We start from the raw sequence: 20,166 nt of genomic DNA on the forward strand, positions 1-20,166 counted from the left end.
GAGGGGTTGCAGGATGGGAGCAGCTCCTGCTTCTGCCCCCCCGCCCCCAGCCCCATGGCAGGACCCTGCACCCCAACTGCCACCATGGGAGGGGGCTGAGCCCCTGGCTCTTGGGCACAGCTGCAGATGCTATTTAAGACGATCTGGGGCTGGCAGTCAACTGCTGGGAGAGGTTTCCATCAATCCTGCAGTGAGATCAGCCACGCTTTTGTTCTTTTTTATTAGTAAGGGATTGAAAACACAGTTAAATACATTTCTTTACTGATAATTTACAGCTGTTTCACAGCAGAAAATGGGTGCTATTAAATCAGTAGCAATACTTCAGGAGCAACACTATCTCCGTCACTCTTGGCCTCATCTTGCCATCCTGACAGACAGACAGGCTGTAGGATGCTCAGACCAGCCCCTGTGCTGTCCAGCCTCAGGCCATGCCTGGCCATGACAAGTGCTCACCTCCAGCTCTCCCCTTCACCTCTGTAACACATTGGGCAGGAACTGGGAGGCTGGCTGAAAGGAGAGGAGGAGGAGGCAAAGCAGGGCTGCAGGAGGGCTGGCCCAGCATGGGAGGCCTCCACTAGCCCCGGTGGCTTTTGGCAATACCTGACCCCTTCCCCTGATGGACGAGGGATGGTGACTGATGGGGCCTCAGTACACCACCTCGTACACGGTGGCCTTCTTGTCGCCAGAGCCCGTAACGATGAATTTGTCATTGATGGAGATGTCACAGCTCAGCACAGATGAGGACTCTTTAGACTGAATAGGAGAGAGGTGGGCAGTGAGTGCTGCGCTGGTGGCTAAAGCCGCCATCATCCCCCCATCCAAATGTCTCCCCCGCACCTGGAAGATGCTGGCTCCATAGGGTGTCCGCCAGGCATTCAGCAGGTTGTCCTTCCCCGTGCTCACGAACCACTTCCCTGGGGCAGGAGACAAAGTGGGTCAGCATTTGGGACTCTGTTCAGGGGAGCCAAGCATGGGGGGGGGACGACGACGACACAAAAGGACCCATCTGGGGCTGGGCACAGCCCAAGCAGAAACTATAGGGCTCGCCTACCACAGGAGGCAAATTTGAGGGAGAGGACGCAGCTCTCATGGAGGTGCAGCTGGTACTTCTCAGGTTTGGTGACGTGCAGGATCTCCACGTTGCTGCTCTCCATGCCCACTGCCAGCCACTCTCCCGTTGGGCAGTAACCCAGGGAGAAGATCTAGGGAGAGAGACAGGGTCAGGCAGTGACCCAGCAGGTCCCAGCCAGCCCCATGGTGCTCCCAGTCAGCCCCAGTCCCTACCTGGGAGCTGAAGTCATGCTGCTGCAGCTGACGCCCTTCCCGCAGGTCCCAGCACCGTACCGTGTTGTCCAGCCCCCCTGTCCACAGCTTGGTGCCATAGTTAGAGATGTCGATGCAGCTGGCACCATCTGTGTGGCCTTGAAACTGCCTGAGAAAAAGGGGGACAGAGAGGGCAAGAGCATGGCTGTCAGGGCTGCCAGCTTCCTAAAACCCAGCATCCCTGCCCTGTTCCTGCCCTGTGCCACCAGCCGCCTGCCCCAGGCTCACCTCACCATGGTCTGGTTCTGCAGGTCCCACACCACGATGTTGCCGTCGCTGCAGCAGGAGAAGCAGACTTTGGCGTCGGGGCTGATGGCCAGGGCATAGCAGGCGGGGGCAGAGGAGGTGAGCTCAGCCTTGATGCGGGGCGTTGGGGCTGCCAGGTCCCAGATGGAGAGGGTGCTGGCCTCCCCCCCCACGATAAGACTCCGGCCGTCAGGCAGCAGCTTGCAGGAGCGGATGTAGTTGTCACGGTTCTGAATTGGGATTACAGGGAATGGGGTAAATGAAGAATCAGTGAATGAAGATCAGTGATCAGTGCATGGCAGGGGTGTGTGGGAGATATAGATCTCCTTTTCTCATCACTGACATTAAAGGACCCTCTGTCCCCCTCCATTGTAACAGAGGCACATTCCCCTTCCCAACCTCCCACAAATGGCTTTCTGTTCCTCCTTACCAAACAGTCCAGCTGAGCCACAGCTGTCTTGGTGCCTGGCTGCCCCACATCCCACACCTTCACGCAGCCCTTGCCCCCGGTGTAGACATGCTGCGTGGAATTGCTGATGGTGACGGCGCAGACCACCTCGCCATGGGTCAGGGTGTGAAGCTGCCGAGCGTGGCGGGGGATGCCAGAGCCGATGAGGGCGTCGGGTGGGAAAGGCACCGGCTGCATCTGTCCGTCAGCGCTGACATGGAAGGAATAGGCACTGGAAGAGAGCAGAAGAGAGGGCTGAACAATTCCTGAGTGACTCCTGAGTGCAGGAGCTGACCTCTCCCATTAGCCATGCTTGAGCCAGGTGGAAGGTGTGTGATGCACTCTGGCTAATGAGGGATATAATTAACCAGCTCCTTGTTACCACCAGCTGCCTGGAACCAAAGGACAGCATTGGACTCAGAAGTGGAGAGAAACTCTAGCCAGGCCCTGCCCTACACTTGCTGGGTGTAGAAATGAACCCTGGAGAAGAAGAACCCCCCTCATACCCACCCCATGCTGCACAGCTCAGCCCCTTGGTGCCCACCCTCCCTGCAGCTCCTTCGTGTGTGGCCGCACTTACGGTTTCCCTCCAGGGATGGTGGGGAGTGAAGATGAGATGGTGGAAGCCCTCAGGTGAGGGTGGGACTCAAAAGCCACCTGTACAAAGCAAAGAGCACATGACAAGCAAATGCCAGCGACACAAAGGCTTGCGCTCATGCCTTTCCCTGCATGCCCCAGGACCAGGCCAGCCTGGCTCTGGGCGAGGTCCCTGCTTGCCCCTTCCGCAACACACACGTGACAAAGGCCAAAATGGACTCCCAAAGACATAGCTACATAGCAGTGGGACCAGTGGGGGCTTCTCTGAGAGCTCTGCAGCCTTCACTGCCCCCAGACACCTCCAGAAGGGAGACCTTCCTAAGCCTGCTTTCCCCGCCCGCCCCCCCCCCCCAGCTTGAGCTCATTGCAGCAGTGCAGATACTGCACGTCAGGGACAGTGCATGCCCAGGACAGCAGGGGACAGGCAGCAGAGCCAACATGTGCCAGCAGACTTGATCTCTCCCTCAGCAACTTACCATCGCGGACCGGCCGTACATCATGGCGCTGCTGACCTGCGGCGAAAGGTGGATGCCCATGTACATGCTGGAGGCTGGGAGCTCCCCATTGAGGGTGGCATGAGGCACCATCCCGAAGGAGGATGTGTAGGGGCTGGACATGCTCAGTGGGCTGCGGAGAGCTGCATGAGGAGAGACCTGCTCATGGGCCCTGGCCAACGGGTGTGAGCGAGCATCACGCGAGGGAAAAGGGCATCTGGCAGAAACCAGGCAGCAAGAGGCAGCGACACCTCTGCACTGGGGCCAGCCAAGCCTGGCATGAACCAGCAGATCAGGAGGAGGGCAGGCAGGTTATGGATTGGGAGCCAAAGACCCAAGGAGAGGGGCGGCTCCCGAGTCCCATCATTCACGGACCTCCATGCAGATGCAGCATGGAAGATCAAATGGCTCCATCCCTCCAAAGGACACACCACGGACCAGCCGCTAATCCACAGCAATCCTCAACTCTGCTGCCAATGCCAGTTCAGTCTTGGCCAGGCCGAGTTACCTGCAGTTGATGGCTAAGTGGCTTTAGCTTGCAGGGCTTTGATGGTTTATTGAAATCGATTCCAATTCAATTTTTGCTAAACTGCTGTAATTTTCTAGCCCAGACAAGGGCTTAATGTCTCCAGTCTTGGCTTTATTTCTCCCTTGGGCTAGCTCCCATCACCTTCTGGTCTCTTTGGCTAGACAGTGGCCAAGCTGTTCCAGAGACCTCTTCCCAAGGATTCCCTAAATGTCTTCAAGGAAACTGAGGCAGGAAAAGGGGGTATGACTAATTCACCATCAGCCACCACAGAGGCCACTACTGAGCCCTCATCCCTCTCCCTTGTGCTTTCAGAAGGTGGCAGCCATTGACAGGGGCTCCTGAGTCAGCTGGTTCCCATCCAGGGTCGCTCCAGCACCCAGTGCACACAGACCCTCATCCCTACCAGAGATCTTCACCTGCACAAGGAGGCTGGCTGTGTCCTGGCCTCCTGCATCCCTGTGTGCCGGTGGTGGCACTTGGACACCCCTCCTACCCCTGCAGCCAAGGCCTGAAGCATGCCGCTTCACATAGCGACACCAAAATGACAACTTGTCAGATAAAAATGACCCTCTCCTCACAAAACACCTGCACACCGCCCCCCCCCCCCGCCCCCAAGAGCTGTAGCAAAGAGCTCTGCACATCGACACACCACTTCCAGCAGGTCTGAGCCCACCAGGAAAGCACTGGCAATCACGTACGTGGTAATTGCACATAGGTGCACGCAGTGGCCATGGTCGATCCACCCCATTACGTGAAGCGAAACAGCCCCCCCAGATCTGCTGATGGGACAGAGCATCTTGCCTCCCCTCACCCCAGCCCCACAGCACCATCCGCAGCAGAGTGCAACACCCCCCACCCCCCCCACCCCCCGCTATCCCCGGACACTCACTGATGGTGTCGGTGGCAGGTGCCTTGGCAGGGAGCTGCCGGAGCAAGGCGGCCGAGCTGGGCCCAGGGCCGGGTGTGAGGGAGTCGCGGGGCGGCGAGGAAGTGACGGGCTTGGAGGTGGGAGCGCTGGCTGGAGGGTCGGCCTGCGTGGCAGAGGAAAGAGCAGCCTCAGCGGCAGGACCGCTGCTCGTGAGAGCGATCCCCAGCACCACGTGCCTGCCAATGGCTTCGAACCACCTGGGAGGGGGCACGAAGAGGCACCACTGCTGTCCAGAGCTGCATGGGGACTTGGCCATCCTGGGTCCGATCCCCTCTCCTTTCCTCCTTTGCCCCTTGCACCCTTGCCATGGCTTGGAAGGATCTCCATGTCTCCGCTCCCCCCACTCGGGTACAAATGCCCAATGCAAACCCTGGGTCACCCCAAATTGCCACAATCCAGCACCCTGCTGCCAGCATGATGCCCCGTGGGGCTGTTACGCAGACCTTTGCTTCTCCCTCGTGTGAAATCCCTCCTGCACTGGGGCATCCCCATCCCCAGCCTGCAGGGAGCAGGACCAGGAGGATGCCTGGGACAAAACGGCCTCTCCGATCCCCACAGCTATTTTATTCCTTTCTTTTTTTCTTGCCTCTCCTATTTCTTCCTCTTTTTCTGCCTGGGGATTTTGCCGACACCAGCAAAGAAAAAAAAAATTAATAACAGAGAAAAGCTACGTGCTGTGCTGGCAGATTGCTCAGGGCGCTTTGTCTGCTCTAATCCGATTGTGCTGGGGAGCTGCCGCTTGCTGCTCCCCGCAGCCCCCAGCTGGCTCCTGACCCTGGGATGGTGGGGATACATCGCTTCCATCCCTGTGGTGGCTGGGAGGGCCAAGGAGCAGCAGAAACATCCCTCCCCCTTCCCGCAGCTGATGTTTCAATCTGAGCATTGGGCTGGTGCTTGGTAAGGAGGAAGGGGAAAAAAAAAAGGAAAAAGAAAAAAAAAAAAAATCGATTGCTGAGAGCAGCTCTGGGGAATCCTGCAGGCAGCCAGATGGAAAATACCTGCAGAGCCAGGCCTCTGCCTAGCAGATGATGAGCCTCCCTCCAAGGGCACGGACCTCTGCTCCCAGTGCTGGGAGTCCAGCAGTGGGTACCAAGCACTCAGCACCAGCATCTCCTCACCCACCTTCGGGCTGTGGCAGATGGGCTACAGAGAAGTTTGGGGCCACATCCCTGGCCCTGCTGCCCACCCACCCACAGCCTGCGCTGCCCACACTGCTCCCTACCGGACTCTGGTCCTTCGGCTTGAGGGGCGTCGCGCTCCGGCTGGAGGCAATGGAGGCAGGGCTCTCGGGCATCTCCCGGCGGGCTGGCGGGAGCCGGCTGCTGGGTGCACGGCCGGGGCTGCCAGGCTCCGACGGGGGGTCCTGGGGGAAGAAGAGGCCTCTGGGGAGGGGGAACCCCAGTCCCTCTGCACAGGACGGCAGGCACAGAGCCCAGTAGGGACCATCAAGCCCCCATCTGCTCCACCCCGCCTACCAGATGAGCTGCTCATCCAGCTGCTCGCTGTCCCACATCTGCCTGAGCGGCATTAACAAGGAGCATCCACTTAGAGGCCTCAGCTCTGCTCCAGTCCCCTGGACGAGAAACCTCCTTGATTTTTCCTCTCTGAACAAAATTAGAGGTGACAGCAGATTCAGAGGACACTGGTGGCCACAGATGCCTTCACAAGGAGGGATGGTGACCAGCACACCCAAGGAATTGAGAAAAGACCTCTTGGCAGCCTCTCGACAGCATTTCAGAGGCAAGGCCACCCATCAGCTCTTGCACTCCTACAACCATTCAATTAGGGCTGTGATTTTTATCACCATAATTACACTGACAAGCAGTTTTTATAAGTGTCCTTTCCTGCAGAAATTCCTGCTCATGTTCCTTTCAGGGCTTGTATTTTCTTGGGAAGTGGCAGGAGGAAAAAAATAATAATAATTAAAAAAAAATAATCACGTGTTGTCCCTTCCCCCCAGTCTTCCAGGGGAGGAAAAGGGATGTCCCTGAAAACATTATCTCTGCCAAGAATAGCTGGGGCTGGCATAAAGTACTGTTGTATCTGCCTTGGTGGTCAGGGAAGGTTGTACCATAAGCGCCTGACAGATTGGCTGCAAGAGACTGAAATTCAGCGTACCCCCTGCACCGAGACATGGACACGGGCTCAGTAAAGTCAAGGCTGCTCTAAGGCCAGGAACCGTATGAGACTGCTCGGACAGGGGCTGGCGGGGCCAGGCCGGTTGGGGGTGTGCTGCAAGCTCTCCTGCCAAAGGCAGCACAGCGTGCCTGCCTGCTCCTGCCACCTCCACGAGCGTGAGCTGCCAGCAGCAACCCCAGCTCCCCGGGGCTCTCATCGCAGCTTATCAGCCTCCCCATATGGGATGCTACAGGAGAGGGGCTGAAACGGGATTGTGAAGCAGAGCCAAGTCTATGGCTGGCAAAGCTGAGCCCTGGCTGGCGCAACCTTCCACCTGGAGCACTGCGAATTGGAATCAGCCTTGGCTGGCATGAACACACCAGAGCAGGGCTGGCACATGTCCTGGCTGGCCACTCCCGCCCAGCAGCAATGACCTGGAGCCTAACGAACCCCTGAGCTCGGGAACCAGAGTCCTAAAGCTGCTTGAACGGGATACCCCGCGAGGCTTCAGCATGCCCTTAAGGGTGTGGGCTTACCTCATCCACCACAAGGTTGTAGTCACTCTTGTCCCCATCGCTATCCTGCAAGGGGGAAGAAAACCAGAAAGGCCCAGTCAGGAGCGGGAGAGGCTGGACCAAGCTCTGAGCTCTGCCCCACAGGACCCCAGCCAGCCGAGAGACCCCATTTTCTCCCGCACATCACTTCTTGTGGACCAACACCACACCCTGCAGGCAGCGACTCAACCCTCTGGCTGAGGGCCCTCCCCGGGGCTCTTCATTTTGCTCATTTCTTTTCGCGGGATTACAGCCATCCGCACCGGAGGCAGGCACAGAGCTCCCCAGCCACCTCCAGGGCCCAGGCCCCAGAGCTCCCACAGCCACGCTCTTTGGTGCACTCACGTAATGCCCCGGTAGGTCCTTTTCCTCCCGCTTCCGCTTCAGCCCCGTGCCTCCCGTCCGCTCCTCATCCTGCAGGCTTTCAGGAGGGGAAGCAGAAACGCTCTGAGCCAGAGAGGGGGAGAGGAAGGCATGTGAGCCGGCAGGAGAGCAGACAGCCTGCAAAGCCCTGCCAGATGCATTTCCTCTCTGCAAGAGACCTCCCAGCGCTGCTGGCTACACCCAGCCAGCGTCCAGCATCCAGCCAGCTAGCTGTGCAGCCTGTGCCAGAGCCGGTTTTGGGGGGCAGGGGTCCCCTTCCCCCACCAAGCAGGTGTCAGGGCTGAAGGAGGAGGCACTACTCTCCCCCTCTGCACAGATACCTGTGGCATTCCCTTACTGGCATCCCATGCACCCTTGGCCAAGAGTCCTCTAAGAGCCAAATGTACTTGGGGGTAGAGATGGGGTTAAGTCTGGTGCTTAAGCAAGGCTGGGGAAGATGTTTCCAGACCCAAATTCATCCATTCAGGTCTGATGAGGGAGAGAGAAGGGAAGCAGGATGGGGACCATCCCTGGGGGTTGGCTGCCCACGGTCTCCCGGCATGGGCAGTAGGCAGATGCATTTTTAGGGTGCTCAGAGACTCACCCACATGGAGCCCCAACACACCCTCACCTCTCTTTCTCAGCTTGGCCGCAGAATGACTCCAAAGTGAGCTGCCCTCACCCCTCAAACCTGGCCAGGCCCCATACCCCCGCCCCTCTCCAGGGAGAGCACAGCCGGTCCCTCAGCCCACAGGAGGAAGAGGGAGAGAACAAAGCCTTGCCCAAAACCCCAAAGCCACAGGCTCCCCTTCCTTGCCAGAGCGGAGGAGTGGGCAACGGGGCAGGAGGAGGGCAACAGCCGCAGCCGGCAGATAAGCCCTGCTGTGAGAGGGACAGGGGAGGACGAGGGGTCGCAGCCATGCCCTGGCCCAGCCATGGCACGCAGGGCTGTGTGAAGCCAGGAGCCGAGCGAGGCAGCATCCTCAGCGCCGCTGGAGAGCAGATCCGCCCCTTCGGGAGATAACAAGGCATGGCGGAGTGGAAAATCCCCACTGGAGATGTGTTTACTTCACCTTAACCCTGCCGCTGCAGGAGCCAGCAGGCTGGGAAGCAGGATGGGGCCAAGCGGGATGAATGCCGCTTCCCTGAGATGCTGCCAGCAGCTGCAGGGGTGTCTCAAATCCCCTCCTGCCCCCAAAGCTCGCTGCTTAGAGGATGATAATGCAATCAAGCAGTGCCTGCCTACCTGCAGCCCCCTGGCTCTCATGCAAACCAGAGGAACACCAGGCTGACACCAGTTACCAGAGAGGCTGCCCTTCCTCTCAGAGCAGCCACGGTGCTTGGGCTGGGGCAGTTTCTGGGGCGCAGCTCCCCAACCTTCCCAGGCCTGCTCTGCAGAGCTGTTCATGCCAGGGGTCGAGGAGAAAATGCCTCATCCCAGGACTCCCACACAGTCAATTTTTTCCAGCACAGTAGGATTAAGAACCTTGACTGGAGCAGAAAGGATGCTCCCTGTCCCCTGAGTGATCTCTGGAGGAGGTACCGGGGTATATACGGGATCACCGGGTGATTCATCCTGTACAGCACAGCGACCATCTCTCCCTCCTCCTCTCCCACCTGACTGCAAGCCTATGAAGATCAATGCCAATTGCTCCCCAATGGAGGGGCTTAACCCTTCCCTCTCCTGCCTGTACCAGGAGCTGGAGCTCTGGCTTACTGCAGCTATGGAGCCTGGGAAGGGAGTCACAGGGATTCACGACAGGCTGGGGGGTATTTTTCAAGGGAGGGTGCAGCCAAGGGTTGCAGAGGGGCTGGCAGCACTGGTCTTAGGTAAGGAGACCTGTTCAGGGTGTTTTCTAAACTGGAAACTCCTTGAAAAGGAGAGAGTTGGTTATTTCGGGCACAGCCCTCGACCTTTAGATCCTTGCATCAGCAAAGATTCTGAGTTGAGGTGGCCCAGGACCTTCGGCTACAAAATCCCAATGCAAACACAGCCCATCCAAGCCAGCAAAGGGAACAGAGGCTACGATAAGCAGAGCCCCTTTGTCTTACATTCTCCGCTCAGATGTTCTCCTGAACTCCCCTCCATCCCCACACACACATTCACCACTTGGTTGCTCCCACCCTCCACACTGCAGCTGGATTTACTCTCCAGCCTGCAGCACAGTGGAGTTCAAGCATGGCTCTGTTGCACCCTAGACGCGGCTGCATTTCAGCACTGCCTCCACCGTGCATGTGCCAGTGGAGCGGATGCCAGCTCAGGTGCAGCAGCAGGGCTGGAGCCTGTGCATTCACACCCCTGGGGCTCAAGCTGGGTTTGCACATGGAGTGGTGCTCACCAGAGGAACTGGGCTGCCCCAGGAGCCAGGGCAGAAGCGCTGGGCTCTGCTGAGGATAACAGCAGAAGGGCTGGACACTTTGCCCTGGATAAAAAAGGGTGAGAATGCACAGCTGGACATAGGTCAGGACCCCCCTCATTAGGCTGGCCTGGAAGGAGGCTTTTTCTAGCCCTTGGGGAAATCAGCTCCACTGAGAAACAGGGATGACCCCAAAATTCCTCAAATTCAGAGACTTGGCCCAGCCCCGTGAGGACCCCTGCATTGCTTGCGAGAGAGGGCAGAGCTGCCCCAAGTCCCTCTCGCCACCTACACCCAGCTTGCCCTTACCTTTTTGCCATGCTGAGCCCTTGCAAACTCAGTACCCAGGGGAAGGCCAGTCCTGACAGCCTGTCACCCTAGTCACCTTGTGTGCAAACACAGACAGCCTTGAAAGGTGACTCACGGTGGCAGGGGGAGATGTACCCTACTCTTATCCACCAAGCTGGGGAGGGAAGGGGAGGAAAGGAGCCCACACATCAGGAGAAATTAATGGGAGACCTGGAGTCCACAGGAAAAGGACAGCAGGATGCCTGGGCTGAGGTGTACAAGAGAACAACTTGGATCTGCCCTGCCTGCCTTGCTGCCTCGCCTGCCCAAGGAGCCCTGTGACCCCAACCTGGCCCCATGTGTGAACAAAACCCCAGTCCCTGCCACTGCCTCTCCTTGTGCTGGAGCGCAGCATCATAGGCTACCATCAGACAGAGGACATCTCGGCTACCTCTGGGCTGTTTGCTTTGAAAAGGTCAGGAAACAAAACATTCCTGGAAATCCTACTGTGATCTCTTGCCAAGGGAGCCAGCTACAGCGCCTGCAGAAGGCACGGCCCCTGCGCCTGCCCGCACTGCCAGCCTCAGCCAGGAGCTGCCCCAAAGCCACGACCACCCCTGCCCCCGCGTGCCCTCCCTGCAGCCGGGCTCCTCCAGCACCCGCAGCCCTTCCCAGGAGCTGGCAGCCAGCTCTGCCTCCTGCCTGGAGATGCTCAAACTGACTCCGGGGGCTGGCAGGCTGCCAGGCAGGGCCCCGTGGACCGAAAGCCTGTCCACTCGCTCCCGCATCGAGGCTAGCCGAGGCCACCGGCCCGGCCAGAGCCAGGCGTGCTAGTGTGACTTACCCGGCTCGGGGTGCGCTCTGGAGCCCAGGCGGCAGCAGGGAGAGCGTCCGGGCAGGTCCGTGTCAGCGAGGCAAAGGGGAGGAGAGGAAGAGGCTGTTAATGCGAAGGCTGCGTCCCAAGTACCCAGGTAGGGAGGAGAGGGGGACACTGCAGGGCAACACGGGAGGAGACAGCAGGACACAAGCTGAGAAAAAATCACACCCGATTTCCCACTTTGCCTGTCTGCAGCGTGGATTCTCTGATGTCTAATAGGAGGTGAGCCCAACAGTATTCCTCAGGGAAGCAGGGGGAATCTCTAATCCACCCACCTACTTTCAAGAAACTCAATCCAACTTTCTTTGGAATCTCTTCCTTGGACGTGGCAATGGGTCCAAGGCTGCCAGGAGGGGACAAGCCAGCTGGCCAGCTGAGACCTCCTGAATCACACCCATCCTATTTCCTTAGGAAGCCATGCTAAAAAGCCCTGCTTTGGAAACCCTCCGAGGCTTTTTTACCTGCACAACAAAACAGGTCCACCTCCCCAAGCTGAAGGAAGAAGTCCCAGGCATTTGCTATAAACCAAAGCATGGGGCCTTGGGCTGGGGTCTAGCAACCCTTCCTGCTTGATTTTCACTCCTAATGATCACATCAGCATGTGGAAAGAACAAATTTGTCCCAGTCTCTGCTGGCAAAAGGAGGCAGGCAGATTTCAGGAGGTGAGGGACTCTCCGTGTGGGTGGCTACTCCAAGGCTATGGTCAGCACCAAGCCAGGGAAAGGGGAAGGAGAGGAACTGGCTGCCTGCCTTCAGCACTTCAGCCCTGGCTCAGCTTGATCCACACCAGCTCCAGCTAACCATGGCAGAGCACCAGGGATTAAGCCAAGCCACATACAGAAATTTTTTTTTTTTTTTTTTTGTTAAAGGAATTATTCTGGGTGTCTCTGTGCCCTCTGCCATGGCTAGATGCCCCTGCCAAGGAGCAGCTCAGCTGTGCACGGCTGGAGCTGCTGCTGGAAGCACAGGCTGACAGAGTCTCTAAGGGTTAAGGCAGGCACAGCACAGCCTGCTTTTATCCTCTTTCTGGAGTTTGTTTTTCTCCTTCGGTGGAAGGCCATCCTTAAAGAAACACTGACAGAACTAAAACCAGACACCTGCGTACAGGTGCACAAAGCAGACACGGACAATTTCCTGCTGCTGTTTTCACCACCTTGAAATCTTACAAGCAAAACTGGACATTAGGAAAATGCAACAAACCCCCTCCAGTGCCCAGTTTCGCTGTTACCATTGGGTCCTGTCCCAGCAGCATTTCCAGGCCCCGAACTGGGGACATGGGGAGCAGCAGCCAGCACCTTCCCCAGAGGAGTCTGCAGAGGAGCATCACTACGCCTGCTGAATTTTACTGCCTGTTTCTAGTCCATAGAGCTGCCCTGCTGCCCAGAGCCCTCTGTCCATGCCTCAGTCTTCCTGTCAGCAAAAACACCCAGTGCCTGCGCTCTGCAGAAGGTGACTTGAGCTCAGAGTGGCTTTTCCTTCATGCAGTGCTTCAGTAGCAACAAGCCACCAGCAAAGCTGGGTGGTGTTATTAATTTGGCCCAGGCCTGCCAGTAGCATTCAGAGCACTGATTTAACGGTGATTAAATATTGATGATGTTTGTAAAGCACTTTGTGATCCTGATAGGAGGAGGAACCCATAAGGATGAGGAATTACGGCTATTTACAAGGCACCACACAGGCAATAAGGCTCTGCTTTCTAAATTCCTTGCCACAGACCCGTGGCTCTCAATTTCTACCAGGGGCTTGCAACAGTGTTTTCCCTTAAAGTCTCAGCTTAGGGCATCAGATCTTTACCTGGTGTAAACCTTGGTGTAAACAGAGAGGGTTTCTCTGCAGCGGGGATCTCACACCCTCCCAGCTGCCTGGTGGAGCTGGGACCCTCACACACTGCAAATACCCAGGGGAGCAGGAAGACCCATGCACGCACACACACATGTGCTCAGAACCCTGCTGCCCAGAGTCTGGGGTGCACACACAGCTGCCCCCCCCCCCCTCCCCCTTCACTGCATGGCAGCTGTTCCCTGGGTCAGAAATACAGCCAGCCTCCCAGGGCTGCAGATATTTAATTAGCTGGATCTGTCATTCGCAGTGCTTGCCGCTCCCCCTGGCCCCAGGGAGCAGCTGCCAGGCTTTGAGGAGCCCCAGGAAACAGGCAGAGCAGGCAGCAGGATCCCTCCCCAGCACTGCCTGTGCACCTCTGGCACATCTGCCCAGCAGTGACTCAGCCAGCCTTCAAAGGGTTAATCCAGCTGTGCTTTTTCCCCTTACCTCTGTTCTCCCCATCCTGGGCCACTCTGTCCTCCTTGGCAGCCAGGTGAGACTGTGCCATCAATGCCCCCGAGAGGGCCAGGAGCCCTGAGGTGCCGCTGACCCCGCTCAGGCTAGAAGGCTGCATGCTGGAGGGGTGGGGTGTCAGCGGGATGGGGGATGCGTGGTGGGAGAGATGCTGAAGCTGCTGCTGCTGAAAGAGAAAGAGCAAATGGTCCTCAGTTCAGGAGGAGACAGCCGCAGCCATGCCCAGCACCCCTCAGCTTCCTGCATGAACCGCGATGCCAAGCGTAATGGGATGAGATGCACGCGAGGACAAGGAGGGGAGCAGAGCTGTCGAGGCTGCACAGTCTGGGTCACATTGCCTGCCCCTTCCACCCAGGGCACCTCGATTACCTCCCCGTCATGGATGTGATCCCAACACATGGCAGACGAGCCCAAGCCTCTGCTCAGGGCGGCAGGGGCCAGGGAGGATCCCAGAGGCCATCCACCGCCTTTGGGACACAGTGGCAAACCCTCTCACCTTAGGGGACCAGCCCTGGGGTTACTGAAGTAGTAAAAACCCTGCCTTCCCCCATCACTGCACTGAGTGGTCTGAACTCCTGAGCAGAAAAGAGCCTTCGCCCACGGCTGGGCAGCAGGACTCACCCCAACGATGCTGTTCAGCTCCCCCATGGTCACCTGCTTGGCCCGCTCCACAGCCTGCAGGACCTGCTGCTGGTGCTGGGAAGGAAGAGCATGGGGATGTCACACTGTGCTCCTGGCCAGAGCCACCACGCAGCTCAGTGTTGCCCCAGCCACCTGGGGCTGCGCAGCCCTCTTTCCCATCCCTCCAGCCCAGGTACAGAGGTCTTCCCCCCCACCCCGAACCTCCCACTGTTTAGGCTGGACTCAGGCTCGCTCCTTCTCGAGGTCCTCAAGAGAAGCCTGAGCAGTCCGGTGCACATGCCCTGCCTTCCCCCTTACCTCCTGCGTCAGAAAGGGTATAATCTGGGCGCAGATGGCACTCAGTCTCTTGACAATCTCTGCCTGAAAGAGGAAGCAGGTATCACCACGGAGAGGCTCTGAGCCTCATCCTGTCCCCTCCAGCGGAGAGGAGGGCAGCCAAGCATCCTGCAGACACACGCAGCCTCTGCGGAGGAGTTAAACTCTCCCCACCCACACCCGCTCAACGTAAATCCTCCTGCTGCTTCTGCGTCCCTGCTGGGATTTCCCAAGCTGCTGCCAAGGGACGACTCTGCCCAGGGCTGCGGGACCCTCCCAGGCTGTCAGGTCCCCCCAGGCACATGGGAGGGAACCCGATTCCTAAATCCTTCCATGGATCCAGGCCAAGCCGAGCTCCGAGCTGTCAGTCCTTTCACAGCCCAGCTGGCTTTGCTCAGCCCAAACCCATCTTGGCTTTGTGGGCTGCCGCTCTCACAGCCAGCGGGCAGGCTGGCAGGGAAGGAGGAGAGCTGAGCCGCAAGCGCTGGCAGCGGGCCATCGGCATGCTGTTTGCTCTCTCCCTGAACACTGGACTCAAAACCAAGGGGAAGGCAAGGGGGACGCAAAATTCACACAAACAAATTCAGTCCTCTCTGCATCATGCCAGAGAAACCCTGCAAGGGACCGACAGTGGTACCTGCTCTGCTCTCCCTGCCCTGGCAGGAGCAGGGACACCTGCTCCCACCCCTGCCAAAGCCCCAGACCAGCCAGCAGCTCTCTCTGCTCCTTCCAGAGGGGGAGCAGAGGCACAGAGCACCCCTGTACCTGTCCCCTGCCCAGCAAGCAGCAACGAGGAAATGCAGAGGACCTGGCATGTCCTCTCCTCACTGCGATTATAGACAGACCCATAGTCCGGCTGCATCGCCACTGGGTAAGCGGCATTTCCCAAGGGAAGGGACTGTGGCTTCCAGCCTAGCCCCTCCAAAAGAAATCCGTGCCTCCTGGGAAAAACTTGATCCCCCGTACCCACTGCAAATCCACCCTGGCACTAGCGGAGGGATTGGCTGCTCTGAAGTGTTTTCTCATCTCAGGTTTCTGACAATCCCTGACAGCATTGCAGAGAGGTCAAACCACACACAAAGCCGGCAAAGAACAAAGGGAACATTTACCTGCTGTGCTCAAAGGCTGCTTGCGCCCCAGGAGCACACCTGCGCCCACCCGCAGGTCCCAGCTGCTGCATCAGCCACTGACCTGGTGTCCACGCAGGACCCTGGCAGCCAGAGACCCACCCCTCCTCCGGACCTCTCCTGCCCACACAGAGCCAGCAGCCGGACCTGGGTGGGCCAGGGCTCCCTCTCCTCAACGACTTGGCCACTGCCTCTGTCACCTCACAGGCAGAGTCCCTGGCCCCATGTGGTTCGGGCTACCCTTGGGTCCCAGTCCCACCAGAGCTTGGAGCATGTGGGGATGGCAGGAACGTGCTTGTGGGCTCTACGACTCTCCCTGCTAACAAAAGGAGCAAACTCGGAGGGGCTGAGCCAGCTGGAGGAATATGGCAGTTGACTTGCCACTTTGTCAGGCATTGGTCCAAACTAATTTCCCTGGCAGAGAGCCCGTGATGACTAGATTGATAAATCTGAAGAGGGAAAGCAAATTAACGCTGGAACAAAAGGGGAACCAGGGAAGGGTGAAAACACTCCTCTGGCTTCGGGAAAGGAAAAGGGGATTAAAAAAAAGAAAAGAAAGACAATCCATTTGCCTCTGGGCTCCAGCTCCTGCTGCTTCCTCCACACTCCCTCCTGCATCTGGGGCCCCAGGGAACTGCTGTAGGGAGGTACGTGCACAGGGCTCACGGCCAGGCTCTGAGAGGTGCTTTGGGATGGCAGGGAGAGGCCCTGTGTCAGTGCACCTACCAGAACTCAACAGTGCACATCCTGACAGCCACTGAACCCCTTTGCAGGCCAGTCCCTCGCACAGAGCCATGCTATGTCTCCCGTGCCATTACAGCTGCATAGGGATGAGGGAGACATCGGCCTCTTCCCCATCATCCCCTGCTGCTGGCCCAGACCCCACCTCACTTACCTGCTTGTGCATTTCAATGTTCAGTCCGTACGACATCTCATAGTACTGAGAGCAAAATCACAACACAGCCTGGTTAGGAGCTGCCCAGAGCAACTGGCCCATTACCAGCCAGCAGCTTGGCAGTCAGCCCGCCCCTGCTCCCCCCAGCCGAACTCTGCCACTGCTGCTGAGGGTCCCTGCTCCCCCCCAGCCCATGAGAAACAGCTGGCCAGCACACCATGGGCTGAGACCTGTGCCACAAGCCTGGGACAAGGTAGGGAGCAGCCACAGTGTAGACTGTTTAACACCTGTAATGATTACGCTGCTATTTCTGCATTAGTTTAAGCCAGTGTAAGCCAGCCCCGTTGCCCCCCACATCCCCCTCCTGGCCTGGCCTGTCCCTTCCCACTCCTAACCCAGACCCGCTCCCTGACGCAGCTGCCCATCTTAGTCACAAGGGTGGCCATGCCTGCACAAAAGCAAAGATGACATCAGATTACACCTTTTACCAGTCACTAGTGACTCTGTCCCCTCACTCCTGAGGACAGGGAGAAGGGGGGGACCAGAGAGGACCTGCCTTCCTCCAGCAAAGCCCATTTCAAAGGTGGCAGCCCACCTCTGGAAAACCCTGAGCCTCCAGGATGTGGGAAGGGATCCCAGCTGGTGGGTGACAGGAACGTGCCCTGTGACACTGATAAAGCCCAGTACACCTCTGGCCTCACGGACAGGGCTGTCATCACCCAGGGGAAGGAGGTTGCCCAAGGTTAGGTCTGTTTGCCTTTTGGATGGCATAATTTGGGTTCCCCCTTTCCCTAGGGGGGCTGGTAATGTCAGATGCTGAAGGAGAGGGAATGCGGTTCTGCAGCTCCCACCCTCTTCCCTCCCTTCCAGCAGCTACTCCCCCTCCTGCCAGGGCTGCCAGCAGCAGGCTTGCCTCTGGCTGGTGCCCAGGGTAGGTGGGTGTCAGGGCCTATTAACGCCATGCTGGCAACTGTGGAGGGCTCCTGCACTGCTCCTTCTAAAGGCAGCTTCCCCTTCCACCCAAAACACCAGCCTTGGGGTATCACTTCCAAGACACCCCTACCTTGGGAGAAGGACAGGGAGGAGGGGGGAGATCTCTTAGAAGGCCAAACAGAAAAAGGAAAAAAAAGAAAATAAAAGAGACAAAACCGATGGCATGATTCCTGGGCTCAAGCAGCATGGAGTGGCAGCAGACATCAGCAGAAGAGCCAACCGTTGCTAGGAATAACAATTAACTCCTTCCTAACTCACAGACCCCCCCAGCCCCACCACCCAGGCCAGACATCCCCCCAGCAGGGGTGGCTCAGGGAGGCCGCTGGCCCGTTTGGATGAGTGGCTGAGTGGAGCCTCAGACCCTGGGACCTCACCAGAGGGTGGCAGTCAGGGATGCTTTGGGGGAGGCAGGGGGGACAGGGCAGGGGTAGCTCACCATGACATAATGTCTCTGCATCTCTGTCTTCTCACTCACCAGCTTCTCACATTCCAGCTTCAGGCTGCAAAGAGGATCCACGGTTTTCATTCATGGACCCACATCTCCCACCCCATCCCTCCAGTTCCCACTTTCCACCCTGGGACCTCGGCAAGCTTGGCACATCTCCCGCTTCCCCACGCAGTCTCATGGGGCTGTGAGGCTGTCACACACTGACCCCTAACTGGTGTTGCCATCCCTCAGGAACCTGAACCCCTGTGGCCGTGCTGCCCACACAGCTCCCGCTCCCCAGCGGACAGTCACGGTCTGTTGCACCCACCCAGCTCTCTATTCCCACAGCGCTGCTGCCATCCCCTCCACGTCACCCTACACCCAGCTCAGCCGGATGAAACGAACCATGGGCAGTCTTCCCCTTGGGACCCCCACTCAAGACCTGGCGCCCCAATTCACAGCCTCACACTACCCCTCAGCCTAGACCCCTCTCCCATCCTTCCCCAAGTGCTCCTTTCACCGGGACCCCTTTCTCCACCTTCTCCTGCCCCAACTCGCACCCTGGTCTGCGCCCCATCCTCCCCCCGTGCCCGGACTCCCCTCAGTCCCCCTATGCCCCTTCTCCGGACGCTCGCCTCTGCCCGCAGCCCTGCCTGACCCCCGGCCACCTCCTGCCCCCTAAGCCTCGCCTCTCCACCTCCCGCCCCACGCCCCTGCCTAAAACGAGGGTTCCCCGCCCGCAGCTCCTTTCCCGACCCTGCAGCCCCGCTTCGCCTGCATCCTCACCTGTGGTACTGAGCCTGCAGGAACTGGAATTCCTCCTTGATGCGGTCGCAGATTTCCAGGACCGAGAACTTGAAGGGCTGCCCGGGCTGGAGGGGGGTCTGGGGAGAGACGGACCGGCTGGAGGCTGTGGCTCCGCCGCGCTGCCCTCGCCCAGCCCGGCTCGGCTCGGCCCGGCGGGGCCCCCCCCGCCGCGCTCCCGGTCGCCCCGGTACTTACCGGGTGCCGTCCCTGCGGGAACATCCTGAGGGCCCGGGCCCCCGCCCCGGCGCCCCCGCTCCCCGGCCCCTGCTCCCCGCCCGTCTCCCCGCCCCTGGCGGGGGAGCTCCCCCCGCCGGGCTCCGGGGGTCCTCGGGAGTCCCTCGCCTCGACGCCGGCAGCGGGAGGGCGGCCGGGCCGCGGAGTCCGCGCGGAGGCGGGGGGTCGGCGGGGCCGCCGAGCGGCTCAGGCGGGGCGAAGCCGGCTGCCGTCGGGCGGGCGGGCGGGGGGGGCGGCCCGCCGGCCGCGGGGTCTCCGCTCGCCCCCCATGGGGGCCGGGGGCGGGGGCAGGGAGAAGGCGGGAGCGGGCGGGCGGGAGGTGCCGGCGGGGCCTCGGCGGTCCCCGGCTGGCGGAGCTGCCGCCCGGCCCCGCCGGCCCCGAGCGCCCCGTCCGCCGGCGCCCGCTTAAGGTGGCGCGTCCCCGCAGGACGCGGCGGGGCCCGCAGGGCTCGGGGCGGCGGGAGGGAGCGGCCTCGTCGCTCCGCGCGGGCAGCACCGGAGCTCCCCGCCGCGCCGGCTCCGCGCCCGGCGGCGGACCAGGGCGGGCGGCAGCCCGAGGGGGCGACGCCCCCGCCGCCCCGACCCGCCTAGCCCCCCGCTCCCGCCGCGATGCCGGAGACCGAGGGGGTCGCGGGGAGGGGCCGGCCCTGGGGCCGCTGCTTCGGGGCTGAACGGAACCGCGCGGGAGGACGTCCGCCGACACCGCTGCCCCAGCCCTCCGCACCCGCCGGAGCCCCGCTCGCCGCCCTGAGCCCCAGGACCCCCCTTCCGCACGCTCCCCCAGCCCGGCCCCACCCGGGCTGAGAGTCGGGAGCAGAGCCGCGCCGACACCGGCTCCCGGGGCCGGGAGCGTCCTCACGCCCCGCGGCATCCGTGTCCCCCGGACACGGCACCCGCCGCCGGCGGGGCAGCGCGGGGGCACGGAAGTCACAAACGAAGGCGGCCCGGCGGCGCCCGGCCGAGCCGGGGACCCCCAAGGACCGCGGGGTGGAGCGACACCGGCTCACGGCCCGGCCGGACCGGACCGCCACGCTGCGGCCGTGCTCGCCCGGCGGGGGCTAGGCAGGGAGCGCAACGCCAGGGGGACCGGCCCCATGCCTGCCCGGGGCGGCGGGAAGCACCGGACGGACGGGCGGGCGGGCTACGCTACCCCGCCGGTGTGGGGACGGGACGGGACGGGACGTAAGAGGCCCCCGGGGCCGCGCAGCCCCGCCGGGAGCGCGCTCGACCCCGCTCCACCTTAACCAGCCTCACGGCCCGCAGCGGCGGTGGGCGCACCTGCCATTGGCTGCCGCTGCGGGAGCGCCAG

The 20,166-nt window shown here is 60.1% G+C and overlaps 1 protein-coding gene across 6 annotated transcripts; it reads right to left on the reverse strand.

Moving 5' to 3' along the window:
• Nucleotides 1–201: 201 nt before the first annotated feature.
• TLE2 (TLE family member 2, transcriptional corepressor) lies at nucleotides 202–19,330 on the reverse strand. Of its 6 annotated transcripts, none has more exons than XM_049808040.1 (20): nucleotides 18,819–19,282; nucleotides 18,603–18,700; nucleotides 17,826–17,889; nucleotides 16,397–16,441; nucleotides 14,357–14,419; nucleotides 14,039–14,113; nucleotides 13,391–13,580; nucleotides 11,090–11,106; nucleotides 7,583–7,684; nucleotides 7,220–7,264; nucleotides 5,788–5,928; nucleotides 4,527–4,668; nucleotides 3,091–3,251; nucleotides 2,598–2,674; nucleotides 2,000–2,249; nucleotides 1,552–1,799; nucleotides 1,285–1,432; nucleotides 1,052–1,202; nucleotides 838–914; nucleotides 202–753 (listed from the first exon to the last, which is right to left on the reverse strand). In XM_049808040.1, the coding sequence occupies exons 1-20, from the start codon at nucleotides 18,840–18,842 to the stop codon at nucleotides 646–648; spliced, it is 2,226 nt and encodes a 741-aa protein (XP_049663997.1). In that variant the 5' UTR covers nucleotides 18,843–19,282; the 3' UTR covers nucleotides 202–645. The 6 variants fall into 6 exon arrangements, 5 of the variants coding, with proteins under 5 accessions (XP_049663997.1, XP_049663996.1, XP_049663998.1 ...); XM_049808039.1 differs by having other exon boundaries at nucleotides 13,391–13,583; nucleotides 18,819–19,281; XM_049808041.1 differs by lacking the exon at nucleotides 16,397–16,441 and having other exon boundaries at nucleotides 13,391–13,583; nucleotides 18,819–19,281.
• Between the last annotated feature and the right edge of the window lie 836 nt (nucleotides 19,331–20,166).

Source organism: Accipiter gentilis, chromosome 8 (assembly GCF_929443795.1).
Source record: "Accipiter gentilis chromosome 8, bAccGen1.1, whole genome shotgun sequence".
NCBI lineage: Eukaryota > Metazoa > Chordata > Aves > Accipitriformes > Accipitridae > Astur > Astur gentilis.